This window comes from Hyla sarda, chromosome 2 (assembly GCF_029499605.1).
Source record: "Hyla sarda isolate aHylSar1 chromosome 2, aHylSar1.hap1, whole genome shotgun sequence".
NCBI classification, from domain to species: domain Eukaryota; kingdom Metazoa; phylum Chordata; class Amphibia; order Anura; family Hylidae; genus Hyla; species Hyla sarda.
In genome coordinates, this window is record NC_079190.1 from 262299481 (window position 1) to 262317643 (window position 18163).

General features: G+C 43.1%; 1 protein-coding gene across 1 annotated transcript in view; it reads left to right on the forward strand.

Moving 5' to 3' along the window:
* The first annotated feature begins 752 nt into the window (after positions 1-752).
* RLF (RLF zinc finger) overlaps positions 753-18163 on the forward strand; it is a 44299-nt gene continuing 26888 nt past the window's right edge. Inside the window, exon 1 of the mRNA XM_056557085.1 lies at positions 753-1030. Coding sequence (XP_056413060.1) covers positions 851-1030 — 180 coding nt within the window. The 5' untranslated portion in view covers positions 753-850. The remainder of the gene's footprint in view (positions 1031-18163) is intronic.

Here is an 18163-nt window from a genome sequence, read left to right on the forward strand (position 1 = left end):
CTGGCTATTAGTATGTGAGGTATGGATGACTTCCCTCTGTAATAATCCCATGTGGTGGGTACAATAGTTGTGTGGGGCCCTCTGGCTATTAGTATGTGGGGTATGGATGACTTCCCTCTGTAATAATCCCATGTGGTGGGTACACTAGTTGTGTGGGGCCCTCTGGTTATTATTATGTGAGGTATAGATGACTTCCCTCTGTAATAATCCCATGTGGTGGGTACACTAGTTGTGTGGGGCCCTCTGGCTATTATTATGTGAGGTATAGATGACTTCCCTCTGTAATAATCCCTTGTGGTGGGTACACAAGTTGTGTGGGGCTCTCTGGTTATTATTATGTGAGGTATAGATGACTTCCCTCTGTAATAATCCCATGTGGTGGGTACACTAGTTGTGTGGGGCCCTCTGGCTATTATTATGTGGGGTATAGATGACTTCCCTCTGTAATAATCCCTTGTGGTGGGTACAACAGTTGTGTGGGGCCCTCTGGCTATTAAGTGGGGTATGGATGACTTCCTTCTGTAATAATCCCCTGTGGCGGGTACACTAGTTGGATGACTTCCTTCTGTGGTAGTGCAGTTACAAGCAGAGGACTCCGGAGCCTGCACATGTCGCCTATGAAAAACAACTAGTATTGTGTATATTTTCCTACTTATGTCAACAAACAAAATGTCCGCCCTACATGGGCGGGGTTACGAGTTTGGGGATGGACTTTACGTGAAAGAATGGGCGTTCCCTACGCAGGTCTCCCTGGTGATGACGTCGCTCTACTGACGCCGAATCACGTGACTAGAGAGAGTGTGTGTGCGAGCGAGAGAGTATTGCCTACGCGCGGCAAAGGCGAGAGAAGATGGCGGACGGGAAGGGAGAGTCCGGAGCGGGGCTTCCCAACGGGCGGACGGTGGCCCCGGCATCTTCTCCGCTAGAGCCCGGCCGCTTGGTGGAGATTCTGCGGGAGCTGGAGGACAGGCTGAAGGAGGAGGAGGTGTCGGTCCTCTCCTCCGCTGTTTACTGCAGACGCCTGTGCGAGGTGAGTGAAGGGGAACCGGAGGCTTGTCCCATTGGAGAGGGGCCGCCGGGGAGCCCGATATCGGGCCTGTGTTGTCATTGTGCGGAGCCCGTGGCGTTTTATTTTGGTTGCTGACAGTGAGTGATGGGGGCGGGATCTGTGGGAGGGCTGCTGCCTGTCCAGTCCCTCTCCTCAATTCATTCAGCCCCTGTCACCGAGAAAACGGCTCACCGGGGATGGCGGCCAGCGCTCTGTACGCCGGGGGCAGTGGAGCGTGCAGCGCCGCATCGGGAGACGCTGGGAGTGATCGCTGCCCTGCCCAGTGTCACAGCTGGCACCATGATGCCCACAGCACGGACTGGCAGGACACACTCCTCCATGTTCTGCAGCACTTACTGGCAGGGTCACTTATCAGTCTAGGCCTGCATTTCACCATCATGGGACTGGGGAGCGGGCACCTGTAACCTTCGACCATTTCCCAACCTGCTGGCAGAAGCCTGTGTGCCATGGCTGAAGGACTGCATTGGTACATAGCTTTTAGAAGATCAGAGAATGGCATAACTAACAACTCCTTAGGGCATTACTGTGCTCAGAATAGCGCAGCTGGAAGGAATCAATAATAGAGCAGGGTCCCAGGGGTCAGTCAGCCCAACAACAGGCACAGAGGAGGAGGAGGGGGGCGCTGCTGCCAGATCCTGGTGTTTACCATCTGATAATAGCCTTCAGCTATACCTGTATGTGGAGGGGTAAAGCTGGCCATGCTCTCTACACTAATGTTGGCCTAACATGACGGTTGTGGTGGGACAGAACATATCGGTTAAGTGATCTTCCCTCCTCTGATGGTTGATGTCAGGAGACTGTTTTGTCTGTTCTCTCCCCAGTGAGAACACATGCATTAGCTGAACCCTCCATGTAATGTGAATACACATTTTAATGGGCAGGAGAGGAGAGGGGCTGCCCTGCACCTCAATAGCCATTGCTCAGTTTGGGCACAATCTGCATGACTGGATAATCACATTCCTTTAGTGTGTGTGAGAGAGAGAGCTATCTATCTATCTATTTATTTATTGTTGGGATGTGGCAAAGCTGGATATTTGCACAAGTACTGTCCCTGATACATGCAGACCATTAAAACAAAAATCCCCGTCACCTTCCCTCCGCTCCCAAGCTGAGGCCTTTTCCTGGTTTTCTCAGTTAGGCTGCATTCACACCACGTTTTTGCAATACAGTTCTGTATTAAAGGGGTAGTCCAGTGGTGAAAAACGTATTCCCTATCCTAAGGATAGGGGATAAGTTTGAGATCGCGGGGGGTCCGACCGCTGGGGCCCCCTGCGATCTCTGTACGGGGGCCGGGCTCTCCGGCCAGATAGCAGGTGTCTACCTCCGCACGAAGCGGCGGCCGACGAGCCCCCTCAATACATCTCTATGGCAGAGCTGGAGATTGCCGAAGGCAGCGCTTCGGCTCTGCCATAGAGTTGTATTGAGGGGGCGTGTCGGCCGCCGCTTCGTGCGGAGGTCGACACGCCCCCTTCCCGCGGGCTGTCGGGGCTCCGTACAGGAGATCGCAGAGGGCCCCAGCAGTCGGACCCCCCGCAATCTGCAACTTATCCCCTATCCTTAAGATAGGGGATAAGTTGTTCACCGTGAGTCACCACTGGACTACTCCTTTAAACCTTATTGAAAACTATATGCATTAGGGCTGCAAAGATTAAAGGAGTACTCCGGTGCACACTTTTTTCATTTTATCCCGTCCAGGCTGCAAAATAAAAGAAAACACACTTTCTCTTACCTGCCAACGAGCCCCCGGAGCTCCGGTACAGGCGTTCGGTCCCCGGGCTGTATTCTTCTTACTTCCTGTTAGCCCGGCACGTCACATGGAGCTTCAGCGTATCACCAGCAGAGGCGGGACATCGCTGCGGCCAGTGATAGGCTGAAGCTCCATGTGACGTGCCGGGCTAACAGGAAGTAAGAAGAATACAGCCCGGGGACCGAACACCTGTACCGGAGCTCCGGGGGCTCGTTGGCAGGTAAGATAAAGTACGTTTTCTTTTATTTTGCAGCCTGGACGGGATAAAATGAAAAAAGTGTGCACCGGAGTACTCCTTTAATCAATGTTATCGATAAAATTCAATAACAGCATTCGTTGTCACTGAATCCCGTTATCGAATAATTTGTACGATTCTTTGCAAAGGGATGCCGCGTGCTGGCAGGCATCAGCCGCAGCCTCTTTAACCCCTTAACGCACCAGGACGTACATTTAAGTCCTGTGCATAACCGCGAGCATCGGAGCGATGCTCGCGTCATGCGCGGCAGGTCCCGGCTGCTGATAGTAACCAGAGACCCGCCTGTAATGGTGGACACCCGCGATCGCGCGGATGTCTGCCATTAACCCCTCAGATGCCGTGATCAGTACAGATCACGGCATCTGCAGCATCACGGTACTTTAAATGGATGATCAGATCGCCCGCAGCGCTGCAGCTGCGTTCCGGTAATCCAGCATGGCGGCCAGAGGTCCCCTCACCTTGCTCCAGCCGTCTCCCAGGGTCTTCTGCTCTGGTCTGCGATCGAGCAGACCGGAGCAGAAGATGACCGATAATGCTGATCAGTGCTGTGTCCTATACATAGCACTGAACAGTATTAGGAATCAAATGATTGCTATAAATAGTCCCCTATGGGGACTATTAAAGTGTAAAAATAAAAGTAAAAAATTTTTGAAAAACCCCCTCCCCCAATAAAAACGTAAATTGTCCCATTTTCCCTATTTCACCCCCAAAAAGTGTAAAAAAAAAATATATATATATTTTATATACATATTTGGTATCGCCGCGTGCGTAAATATCCCAACTATTAAAATGTTAATGATACCGTACGGTGAACGGCGTGAACTTAAAAAAAAAAGTCCAAAATAGATGCTTTTTTTTAAATAACATTTTATTCCAAAAAAATTAATTAAAAAAGTATTAAGTTTTATATAAGCAAATATGGTATCAATAAAAAGTACAGATCACTGCGCAAAAAATGAGCCCTCATACCACCGCTTGTACAGAAAAATGAAAAAGTTATAGGTCTTCAAAATAGGGGGATTTTAAACGTACTAATTTGGTTAAACAGTTTGCGATTTTTTTTTTTAAGCGCAACAGTAATAGAAAAGTGTATAATCATGGGTATCATTTTAATCGTATCGACCCAGAGAATAAAGAACACATGTAATTTTTACCGTAAATTGTATGGCGTGAAAATGAAACCTTCCAAAATTTGCTAAATTGCGGTTTTCTTTTTAATTTCACCAAACAAATAGTATTTTTTGGGTTGCGCCATACATTTTATGGTAGAGTGATGGCATTACAACAGACAACTGGTCTCGCAAAAAACAAGCCCTCATACTAGTCTGTGGATGAAAATATAAGAGTTATAATTTTTTGAAGGCGAGGAGGAAAAAATGAAAACGTTAAAATAAAATTGCCTGAGTCCTTAAGGCCAAAATGGGTCCTTAAGGGGTTAAGTTAACAGTTAACTGACCCCAGTCCCAAAGCCCGGGCGGATTCCGCTGTACACGGTTGCGGCGCTGTTGCTGCGGGATCAGCTGCTGCTCACAGCTCAGGAGCTGCACACTGAGCTGCTGGAGACTGGCAGGGAGCAGCCCCGGCTCCGGGACTAGTTCTCCAATGCTGGCAACTAGCGGGCATCAGTAACCCCAGCGGAAGTGGACAGCTGAGTAAGTGACCCGGGGGCGGGGCTTGCTGGAGGCGACTATCAGCTGGGCTGCGGATATTCCCAGTGTGGAAGGAGATAGTGACAGACGGGTGGTATGTGTCTGTCATTAGCCTGCAATAGTAAGCTTAGTGGGGCCAGTATTAGTATATAGTGTGTACTACACACTGCTATATACATAGGGGGTACGTGCAGAGCATTGCACCCTAGTGTCTGTAGTACAGACAATATTGTGCAATGCTCTGCACATACCACTGTGTATAGCAGTGTATGTACTACATACACACTGCTATACACATTGGGGTGTGTGCAGAGCATTTGCACCCTCGTGTCTGTATTATTAGAGTTTTTACTACAGACAAGGGTCGGGTGCAATGCTCTGCAGTCTGCACACACCCCCATTTGCATAGGAGTGCTGTATAAAATGAGTATAAAAAAAATTGTAAATTAACTGCTCACCCATAAAATTTAGCTCCCCTTTTCCTATTGCTATACAAAAAAAGTTAAATTTTTATTTTTTTTTTTTACATATTTGATACTGTCGCATGGCTAACAGTCTGAACTGTTAAAATGTTAATGATTTACTAATATTTTATTTTAATAGTTCAGACAGTTACCCATGCGGCAGTATCAAATTTATGCTGGTTTCTGTACAGGATCATTAATGATCCTGTACTGCAACCGGCGTAAACTTAAAAAAAAATAATACAAAATTGCTGTTCGGTCACATCACATGCTATAAACTTTTAATATGGCCATTGTACATAATTTTTCAAGTAGAATCGGCTGAACCCCCCTTTTTTTTTTTATTTATTTATTTTTTTTTTTTTTAAATAAACGTTAGCTGCAGCCCTAGTATGCATTGACTCCATTGAAAACCGTATTCCAAACGATGCATCTTGTACGGTTTTGTCCGTTTTTTCCCTTCCTGTACCCAAAACCGTAGCCTACCACGGTTTTTGGTCCGGTTGAAACGTATACTTTTTTTTTTTAAACATGGGAGTCAATGGGAACCGTAGAGATCAGTATGTGCATACGGTTCCATCCGGTTTGCACCATACGGTTGTTGACTTTGCACGTTTTTTGTTTTTTTTTCTTGGCATATCAAACAAGCGAAACTTTTTTCCTAATGGAGTGAAAAGTTAAAAACTTATACGTTTTTTTCTTATCAAATAAATACACACGTTTTGATGCAGTTTAGTACAGTTTTGAGGAATCCGTTTTCATCAAAAACCTGATATGGGAACTGTATTGCAAAAACGTGTTGTGAATGCAGCCTTATCAGGAGTATGTTGGAGGCTTATTTCTAATAGGGGGATTCCCTACCTAACTACTAGGGGCATATGCTAATTATGAATGTCTGTAAAGGCAAAAGTCAAACATGAAGCCCTTACAAAGTCTAGGCCAGTGTTTCCCTGCCAGGGTACTTGAAATAGAAAGTAGTGGTACTGGTGTAATATATTTGATGTCCAGATACTTTTTCTTTTTGTGGGGGTAGGGTCACACACAGCCCATCTGCAGTGTATTTGATACTGCGGATGCGCTGCCGGGAGTCAGTGCTTCACATAGCTGCCTGGCTAAACATTACAAATATATTGCACACAATAATTGATGGTTTTTATAGGACTACAGAAGTCAAGCTGACTGTGATTTGCTTATATCTATTACTAGTTGTTGTAGTTACATGGCTGCTGGATGGGGCTTACAGGGTAGATGGATTTTGTGTGCTGAGGATTTTCTGTGTAGAAATTTGCACAGCAAATCTGCAGAAGATTACAGTACAAGCAAAGTAAATGTCACTTTTAAAGTCTTATCTACACACACCAGAGATCTTCCTGACTGGAATAGACCTCCAGTGCGGATTTTAAAGCATCACTATCATTTGAATAAACTGTTGTCATGTTGTTCAGACATGTCAATAGTTTAGATGGTGATGGGTCTTGAAACCTGCAGCGATTGCTAGTTATTACTGCGGTGTGCAGCAGTGCTCTTCACTGCCTGGCCGGCCACTCCGTCTGATCTTTTTTTACTCCATAGTCTTATGCAGTGAAAGGGTTGGGTTCAATATCGGCTAGGCAGGCAGCGCACTTCACCGAGCTGTAACTCACAATCGCAGGACATTCAACGACTAAGACCTGGTGTGATCTAAACTTTTGACATGTTTGGACAACATAAAAATTGCAAAGAAAGAGAAAAAGCACATGACGGTGCACACCAATGAATGAGTAGCAAAAATACTTTATTCAAGTCACATGTAAAAAACAATGTATGTAACATACATTTAAAACATTGGGGCCAGATGATATAAGGTCTCCTAGAGCCACGGAGGAGAGTCCCCAGTCTCCTGGAGAGTCCCCCCAAGGGACACCTGCAATTCCTGATAATATATAACACTCCCTTACTACTATGTACCCCTGTACTAATAAACACGTTATAATGCACAATTCCTAATAATCAAAAAGTAATAGGGCTTCTATAGTAAACAATTCCTACACCATAGTAACAATTGCACAATTATATATAATCACAGTATAAGCTAAAATACCAACCAGCATCTAGTCAAAGGAAGGGAGAAAGGTTACCAATACATCATGTAAGGTACAGGAGAAGGTGTCCCCCCAAACAAAACAAAAATGGGTCCCCACGCGTTCAGTCACCTGATGTGACTTCCTCAGGGGCAGGGAAAGTGACTTCACGATGTGCCCCTGAGGAAGTCACTTCAGGTGACCTGAATGCGTGGGGACCCGTTTTTTTGTTTTTGTTTGTATTGCTAACCTTTCACCCTTTGACTAGATGCTGGTTAGTATTTTAGCTTATACTGTGATTACATATATAGTGAAATGTTACTATGGTCTACTATTGTTTACAGGAATTGTTTACTATAGAAGCCCTATTATCACTATTATTCTTTGACTATTGGGCATTGTGCATTAATACGTGTTTATTAGTACAGGGGTACACAGTAGCAAGGCAGTGTTGTTATATATTATCAGGAATTGCAGGTGTCCCTTGGGGGGACTCTCCAGGAGACTGGGGGCTCTCCTCCGTGGCTCTGGGAGACCTTATATCATCTGGCTCCCATGTTTTAAATGGTTTTTAAATGTGTTACATACATTGTTTTTATGTGATTTGAATAAAGTATTTTTTGCTACTCATTCATTGGTGTGCGCCGTCATGTGCTTTTTCTCTTTCTTTGCAATTTTTGTGGTTACCATTTAAGCATCGGCAGTACCCTTGTTTACTTATCGGTTACTTAATTATTGGTTGAGCCTACCTACATATATGTATGGATATTTGGACAACATATCAACAGTTTATTCAAATGACAGTGACACTTATGTTCTGCAGCGTGGCAATTTATGTTGTGAATTGAAATCAGTAGGGAAGGTGAGAACTGCAGTAATCTCACCAAATCTGCCAGAAAAGAAAACACCGATTTCATGCTGCCTTTCTTTCTACATGGAATCTAACTAGTGTGCATTTACCCTGAATGCAGCACTCGTATAGTCATTTTATTTACTGTTTCTGGAAAATGGAAAATTAACAGTACGGTCTTATCTCCTTGTTTTCGTGTTCATTAAGCCATGAATAGACAGGTCTGGAAAATATTTGGGAGTTTTAACCCCTTCATCGCCCGTCAAATTTTGTTTTCTGCCATATGTATTTTTCCTCCTCACCTTCTAAGACCCATACATTTATTTATCGATTTATTTTTTGACTGACAACATTGTGTTAGGGCTTATTTTTTGCCACACAAGTTGTACTTTTCATTGGTGTGCTTTATTTTATCATAGAATAACAAAGGCAGAAAAATGTAGGGTAAAATAAAAAAAAAATTAAAATTGCACAATTTTGTGGGGCAGTAATTCACAATACCGTAAAACTGACTTATTAACTTTATTTTATGGGTCTGTAGGATTCAGTTTTCTATTTATGGTTAAAAAAAAAAAGTTATTGCCATGTTCTGACCCCTATAACCTTTTTTATTTTTCCACTCAAGGAGCTGTGTTAGAATTTATAATTTGCGACTTGAGCAGTAGTTTTCAACAGTACCACTTATGTGCAGATATGGCTTTTTGATCCCTTTTTATTCCGTTTTCCTGGGATGATGCAACCAAAAATCAGCAATTTCGGCATTCGAAATTTGTTTTGCGTTTAAGCCATTGTTTGTTCAGGATCAGGAATGTAATAATATTTACAACAATTATGCGTGCAGCAATACCAAATGTGTTTTTTTGTTTTTTGTTTTTAAGTAATCACCAATCCATAGAAGCTCAAGGAGCACAGGTGAGACCCCGGGCTTCCACAACAACCCATCGGCACCCTGTAATTACATCGCTGAGGTGCCGATGGGTCCCTAGACACCATACTATTTAATGTTTAACCTCTTGGGGACACAGGGCGTACAGGTACACCCTGCATCCCCGGTCCTTAACCACTTAAAGGGGTACTCCACCCCTAGACATCTTATCCCCTATCTAAGGATAGGGGATAAGATGTCTGATCGCAGGGGTCCCGCTGCTGGGGACCCCCGTGATCTCTCCTGCAGCCCTCTAAGTCATCAGCTCTCCGGAGCTAAGTTTGCTCCATGGCTGCTGACAGGGGCCGACTGTTTGTGACGTCATGGCTCCGCCCCCTCATGGCATCACACCACGCCCCCTTAATCCAAGTCTATGGGAGGGGGCATGGCAAGTGAGCTATAACACTGCAAAAAAAAAGTGAATAAAGATCATTTAACCCCTCCCCTAATAAAAGTTTAAAAATAAACATATGTGGTATCGCCGCGTGCTGAAATGTCCGAATTATAAAAATAAATCGTTAATTAAACCTCACGGTCAATGGCGTACGAGCAAAAAATTCCAAAGTCCAAAATGGTGAATTTTTGGTAACCTTTTTATATAATAAAAAAAAATGAATAAAAAGCGATCAAAAAGTCCTATCAATGCAAAAATGGTACCGCTTAAAACTTCAGATCACGGCACAAAAAATGAGCCATCATACCACCCCATACGCGGAAAAAAAAAAAAAGTTGTAGGGGTCAGAAGATGACAATTTTAAACACATACATTTTTTCTGCATGTAGTTTTGATTTTTCCCAGAAGTACGACAAAATCAAACCTATATAAGTAGGGGATCATTTTAACCGTATGGACCTACAGAATAGAGGTGTCATTTTTACTGAAAAATGTACTGTATAGAAACGGAAGCCCCCAAAAGTTACAAAATGGCGTTTTTGGTTTTTTCTTCAATTTTGTCTCCCAATGATATTTGATATTTCTTTTTCTCTTTCGCCGTAGATTTTTTGGGTAAAATGACTGACGTCATTACAAAATAGAATTGTTGGCACAAAAAATAAGCTATCATATGGATTTTTAGGTGAAAAATTGAAAGAGTTAAGATTTTTTAAAGGTAAGAAGGAAAAAAACGGAAAACCCCCGGGTCCTTAAGGGGTTAAAATATAAGATTAGCTAAACCGCATGGTAGATGGTGTACATGTAAAAAAAAAAAAACAGTCCAAAACTGTGCATTTTTGGCCACTTCATATACCATAAAAATATTAATATAAAGCGATCAAAGTGTCCCATCAAAACAATAATGGTAGGTACCGATAAAAACTAGAGACGATGGTTCAAAAATGCGTTTTATAGGGTTCAGAAGATGCCAATTTTAAATATACTAACTTTGGTGCATGTAGTTTCAAAAATTTTTAAGTATTAACTCCTTAAAGGAGGACTCCAGAATAGAAAAATTGTCCTCCATTCTGCCGTCAGTAAAAAAAATAGATGCATACCTTCCTTCACTCCCCCGGTGCCTCTGGTAACCCACTCCGGTCTCCGCCACGATCCTCTTCCTGGTTGCCAGTGGTCGGTGAGTCATACTGCACTCAGCCAATCACCGGCCGCAGCGAAGGCCCGACTCGGCCGGCGATAGGCTGAGCGGCAGTGTGACGTTTTCGGCCCCGGCAGCCGAGACAAGCAGTATGGAGGATAATTTTTCTATTCTGGAGTTCTCCTTTAAGGACCAATACAAGTAAACCTGTATGCCCCTGAAAGACCAGGCCTGTTTTTTCACATTGGGGGATGTCTGTCTTTTATAAGAGAATTTCTCTGGTAACGTTTGGCCAATTACGATAATTCTGACATTGTTTTTTTTTGTCACAAGTTGTCCTTCATGTACATAGTAAAAGTAAGCCGATATCATTTGTAGTTTTTTTTTTTTTTTTTTTTTTTTACAATGCAAAAAATCATAATTTAAAAAAATAGATATTTTGCTATTTTAACACTAATAGGTTGCTATTTCTGACCGAATAGTTTATGAAACATATACTTTCAGATGTCTACTTAATTTTGAAAGAATTTATTTTGTTTTTAATTAACATTTAAAATTAATTAGAAGCCTAACAATTTAACTTGAAATTTTGAACACTTTGAAAATTTGAAAAGTACATCCTCTTTTTTTTTATTTTTTATATAAATGATCCCATTTTAAAAACTAGACCCCTCAAGGTATTCGCTTGGGGGTACAGTGAGTATTTTAACACCATAGTTTTTTGGCAGGAATTATTACAAAGTCAGTGTTTTAAAAATTAGAAATTTGCCTTTTTTCACAAATGCATCATTTGTGGGGCATATTTTTTGTACATCGCTTCTAATATTGAAATAAATTCGCCCTATATTAGCTGCCCGGCCCGTGTTTGGAAATACTTAGGCCATATTTGGTTCCTTGGCTGTGTGGTAGGACCCAGAAGTAGAGGAGCGCCATTTGGCTTTCAGGGCATCAATTTAGGCCGAATGGATGGCTGTACTTCATGCCTGCAAAGGGTTTTAGCTTCCAGAACTATACAGAACCCCCACAAGTGACCCCATTTTGGAAACTAGTGATTACTTTGAGTCCTTTTTGGGTGGCTGGAATGGTTACAAAGTCAGTGGAATTTTTTAAATTTTTTTTTACAAATGCATCATTTGTGGAACATATTTTTTGTACATTGCATCTGCGCCCCATATTTTATTACGCTGTTCGTCCCATGTTCGGTAATACCCCCGCTTCGACCATATTTGGTTGCATGGCCACATGGTGGGACCCAAAAGGAGAGGAGCACCATTTGGCTTTAAGGATATCATTATACAAATTATAGGCTGCACTTCATCTTGCAAAGCATTCTAGCTGTCAGAACAATACTGGACCCTCAGAAGTGACCCCATTTTCGAAACTACACGCCTTAAAGTATTCACCTAGGGCAAAAGTGAGTACGTTGAGCCCTTATCGTGTGGCTAGAATTATTTCAGTCAGTGGAAAAAAATAGCAATTAGCTTTTTTCCCACAAATTCTTTGTGGGACATCATTTTGGTAAGTCGCTTTTGAAATGGAGGAAATGCACCCATATTTTATCCCCCTTTTCGTCCTGGGCTGGGCAGTACCCCTACTTAGGCCATATCTGGTTGTCTAGCCGCCTGGTAGAACCAAGGAGAGGAGCCCCCTTTTAGCTTTCAGGACATCATTATATGAATAGTCCCCATTCATACTGCATTTCTGCAGTATAGGTGTTCGTTGTCATGTCAAAAAAGGGATGCCAATGTATATTGTAGCAGTCTCATTCAGAAATGGAGCTGCTACAGTATGTTAACATCACTTTTTTTATTTTATATTTTACGTGATGCTGATGGATACCTCTAACATACTGCGGAAACGCAGTATGACCAGGAAGCAGTGTAGGGTCACACAGAGCGCAATTCGCAGCATTTTTCACACCGCGCTTGCCCTCCAATTGTAACAAGGGCGAGATCACTACTGTGGCTGGATAGCTCAGTGTGTCTGCTCATGACTGCCGGCGGGAAATCCGCCGCTATGAGTGGACACACAAAGCTACCCAGCTGCAGCAGGGAGCTCATTATTGTGACTGCTGGTGGGCCGTGTGATCCTACACACTATGCATTTTAATTTTACATTAAATTTGTTTGATAAATGTGTTTTTATTTTTATTTTTTTTATTTTTTTATATAAGTATTCCAAAGCATTGCAGATATATGCTAGTTTTACACTAGCAGGCAGCCTATCAGGACGTGCCTCTGGCAATAACTGGGGCAGACCTGGGGGTCCTTGTAAAGACCCGGCTGCCCAGGTAACCAGCAGCATCCCGTGATCGTTATGGGGTGCTACAGGAGAGAGACAGGGGGAGCCCTCTCCCTCTGTCAAAACTCCTTACAGCTCGCTATCGCTTCCGACCGCGGCTGTAAGGGTTAATCTGTCGGAACCGATGTTTACTTCGGTCACGGCAGGGTCCCGGCTGTATGTTTACAGCAGAGTCCCTGCCGCGATCTCGTGGATGCACTGGGCAGCACCCACGAGAACCATGGACGTGTAAACTCATCCTGGTGCGGGAATGTGCATCCTGCCTGTACGTGTATACACATCCATGGTCGTCAAGGGGTTAAAATAAAACCTACATACATTGGGTATCCTTGTAACTGTATGGACTTGCAGAATAAAGATAAGGTGTCATTTTTACTGGAAAGGGCACTGCGTAGAAATGGGAGCCCCCAAAAATTACAAAATGGTGTATTTTTTTTAGTTTTTATTTTTCTTATTTCACCCCACAAATACATAATTTTTTTTTTTTTTTTTTTTGTTTCGCCGCAGGTTATATTATAAACTAAGTGATGTCATTACAAACTACAATTGGTGAAATTATCTACATTGTATAAAAAGTTTAGGTACATTTTAAATGCCATGATCTCTATTGATCAGAGCATTTAACCTGTTAAGGATGCAGGGCGTACCTGTACGCCCTGTGCCCACTCCCGCGATATAACACAGGGTCACGGGCTTACCCCGCGTCATATTGGGTCGGTCCCGGAACCTAAAACGTCCGGGACCTGTGGCTAATACCGGACATCATCGATCGCGATAATGTCCGGTATTAACCCCTTAGACGTTGCGAGCATAGCATTGATCAGTGTCTGCAATTAACGTATTGCATGTTATAGTCCCCTATGGGGGCTATAACCGTGTGTGTAAATTTTTTTTTAAAAAATGTGTAATTTTTATCAGATGGACCTACAGAATAAAGATAAGGTGTCATTTTTACTGAGTAGAAACGGAAGCCCTCAAAAGTTAAAAAAAAATTAATTTTGTCCCACAGATATTTTTTCTTTTTTGGTTTCACTGTAGATTTTTTTGGGCAAAATGACTGATGTCATTACAAAGTACAATTCAGGGATGTGGAATTCCTGACGCCCGGGACTAGCAGTTTTGGGTGCCGGGCAGGTGAATTTGTCCGGCCCTTAGCCCGGCTTCGGGCAAGCAGGGCTGGACCTGACAAGTGTGGCGGCGATCTGCAGTCTGTATGGACCGGGCACACGACTCCTGCCCGCTCCATACTCTGCAGCCTGTGTCCTGAATAGAGCAGGGGAGATGAGAAGCTGTGTACAGTATTTGTCTTCTCTCCCCTGCTCTGCAGACGTGCGGGGGGAGATGAGGGGGCGTGGCTTCTTGCTCCCCGTGCAGACCTGCGTCCTCTGCCTTCACTCCCCCAGCTGTAGCTGAGGGGAGGAGGCACGTTTGCACAGGGAGATGCTTGCGGCGCTCACAGGGGAGTATGGAGCGGGCTCCGGACTCGTGCCCGCTCCATACTCTGCAGCCCCCGGCTGTTCTCAGTAGCCGGGGGCCGCCGCTAATAGATGCCGCGGCTGGCTATTAACCCTTTAGATCGCCGCTGTCAAAGCTGACAGCGGCGTCTAAGGGGACATGAGAATGCTCCCTGGTGGGCTAGTGGGGTGGATCGCCCACATACCAAAATGGTACCGATACAAAAAACAGATTATGGCGCAAAAAATTAGCCCTCATACAGCCTGTTATGTGGAAAAAAAATAAAGCTACAGGGGTTAAAAAAATGGCAATTAAAAAAATTAGAAAAAGTTCAGAATTTGTAAAACATGATGTAAACGATACAAATCTGGTATCGCTGTATTTAGGCGCCTAAAGTATAAAACTAACATGTTACCTCAACCACAAGGTAAATGGCGCAGAAAAGAAAACCACCAAATCTGCTAAATTATCTTTTACTATTTCAATTTCACTTCCCTAAATATATATATATATATATATATATATATATATATATATATATATATATATATATATATATATATATATATATATATATATATATATATAATTTTTTTTTTTTCAGAGAATGTTATTGAAAAATGAAAAGGTGTCATTATTGTAGCTAGTTATGGCTACTATAGAGCGAGGAGGAAAAAACGAGAGCGTAAAAGCGAAAATTGTCCAGACAAGATTTTGCTCCATTTTAGTCCCGTGCACAAGTAGTTTTTTTTTAATAAAATTCCCACACCCCTACAATTGGTGGAACAAAAACAAGCAGTCATATGTGTCTGTAGGTGCATTATTGAAATGGTTATGATTTTTAAAAGGTAAGGAGGCAAAAAGGAAAGTGCAAAAACTGAAAACAGCTCAGGCCTTAAGGGGTTAACCAGTTAAACGACGGACATTTGAGCAAACTACAATGTCTGTTATTACCGGCAGGTGTCAACAGTGGACATCTGCTTGTAATGATGCGGACACGACTCATGTACCAGTACGTCATGGGTCTGGAAGGGGTTAATAAGATCATTTTGATCCTAAACAAAGTTTTGACTTTTTTCCGGCAATACTTATAAATGATCTGTCAGTTTGACCTTTTTTGGAGCTGATGGGCCCCTCCCTAATCCCATGCATTGGGTCCTGTTTTCCATAGAAAAGTGGCAATGAAGGAATGAAGCAGTCACCCCCTGGTACATCACCATATCTGCATTTCAGCAAGGTTTATGGGTGCCCTGTATTTTAGTTTCTAGTGCGAAGTGTCTTATGGGGAGTGAATATTTTTATTCTTCCATTAGCTGAATAAAAAATTAGAAAAATTGTGTCCATTTCTTATAGCACCAACATTCTGCAGTGGATCATCCAGATTTGAGCTAACATCATTCCCGGATTAGTCTACAGTAGTGCTGGGCGGTATATCTGTTCATACCGATTACCAGTGTTGTTTTTTTTCTTCTGTACGATATGAATTTTTCCCTATACCGCAATACTGGTTGGGATCCATTTCCAACCCCCCCCACTAGAATAAATGAACTATCAGCCGCTGCGTTGTCCACTGGCTTTCTGCACTTGCAGGGGGAGGTGACAGCTTCCGGCACAGAAGTCCTGTGCCCGCGGCTCACAACTCATTAATTTCCAGCGCCGCTGCTTACAGGAGGAGAAGGAGAGCAGTGCCTGCGGGTAACATGATTACCGGTAGTTCCCTGATGTGGGGACAGCGCTGTGGCTGATAGTTCATTTGGTGTAGGAGAGGAAAAGCAGAGCATTGCCCGCGGGTCATATATGATTAGTTCCCCAGCACACTGCGGCTGATAATTCATTTGAGGGGGGGGGGGGGTGGAGGTTAGGGGGAGATGAGTAAAACAAACAAAATACCTTGGAACCGCCATAAGTTTGAAAAATACCATGATACACATTTTTGGTCATACCGCCCAGCACTAGTCTCCAGTTTTCTTAGGCCCTAGTGCCTAGGCTACCATGCGCTAGGCACGTGGTATCTGTCTGGTTTAAGAAAAATGTATTGTTTTTTTTTTTTTCCCAATATATTAACTTTTTATATTTTTATGATGTGGTGGAAGCTTGAAGGATGTGATCTGTGTTATCCAAGTGCTCTTTTATATGCACATCACTCACAGTTTTTAGTGATCTAATGCCTGTTGGCCATTATATAACCATTGGTGCTCTGCATACAGTGGAGCCCTGGGATAACACAGACCATGTTATCCCAGCATGCTCCTCTCCCTCAGTGGACTCTTGTAAGCCCATGACCTCATCATGATGTCATGGGTTTCCATAGCAGTGGCCACCTAATAGAGTTCTATTTCAAAACATTCTAGACTATTGTGGCAATTTATAAGTCAAAGGACTACTAATAAAGGTTCAGCAATGTTATATTATCAGCAGGGTTAGACAAGGTCCACACCATGTTTTTGTATCATGTTAAGATGTCCTGTTCATGATCATCACATTTGGGCAATGACCAATAACTGTAGGATGTCCACACAATGTTGTGCAGCTATTGGTCATTGCTTGTGGGTGTGACTTTTTCTGCATTCTATGGTGGTGACAGGCACCCATTCCCTCTTCTCTCAAAGTATATTTTGGAGACATGCAGAGGGTGGAAGGGAGCATCTGGCTTCAGCACTGATGAGACCTCTTATGTTCTCTGGACAATGCCTTTAAGTTTGAAACAATTTGCACGTGTCCCCTAATAGCCTGTATGGTCACATAGCAATATACACCAATTGGTTGTAGCATAACTAGAACCTATGACAGTGGTACCGGTCATTCAATGGGATATGTTAGGCAGCAGGTGAACAATCAGTTCTTGATGTTTGTGTTAGAAGTAGGAAAATGAGCAATTATAATGATCCCAGCGACTCTGACAAAGAACAATTTGCGATGGATAGGACCATCAATGAAGTGGTGACAGGAAGCTAAGGCTAACTCATCTGATTATCTGACGGAAGAGGTACTGCAGCATAAGACTGATAAAGGTGTCCAGTGAAAACACATCTTTTCATCTCTGCACCATGCCTGTTAAGCTCTGCACAAATCATACTCCCTTTCCTGCAGTTCAGCTTTGCTCTCAATCCCATGATGCATTAGCACAGCATCAAATGATTAGCTGAAGCCAGTACCATCTCTTTGCTGAGGAGTGTAAAATTGCTCCTTTTGTTTGGGGAGTGGGCTTCTGTTATTTTCTCCATATCATGGCTAAAATAGATTGTTCCGCATTTGATCAAAATGTAATTTTTACTACAATTTTGGAAAATGCAGTAAATTGGTTGAAAAAAATGTATTACATTTAAATTTGTGAACACAGCTTAACCCCTTAACAACGCAATATGTAAATGTATGTCCTAGTGCGGTGGTATTTAGAGCACCAGGACGTAGATTTATGTCCTGTTCATGACCGCGAACATCGGAACGATGCTCGGGTCATGCACGGCTGCTGAAAGCAGCCAGGTACCCACCGGTAATGGCTGACATCCGCGATGGCGCGGATGTCTGCCATTAACCCCTCAGATGTCGTGATCAATACAGATCATGGCACCTGCGGGAGTGCAGTAAAAAAAATGCATGAGCATCTAATGGCTGGCTGACGGAGATCCCCTCACCTGCCTCCGTCTGTCTCCCGGCATCTTCTGCTCTGGTCTGAGATCGAGCAGACCAAAGCAGAAGATGGCCGATAACACTTATCAGTGCTATGCCCTATGCATAGCACTGATAAGTATTAGCAATCAATTGATTGCTATAAATAGTCCCCTATGGGGACTATTAAAGTGTAAAAATAAAAATTTGAAAAATCCTCTCCTCCATTTTTTCCCCCCATTTTACCCC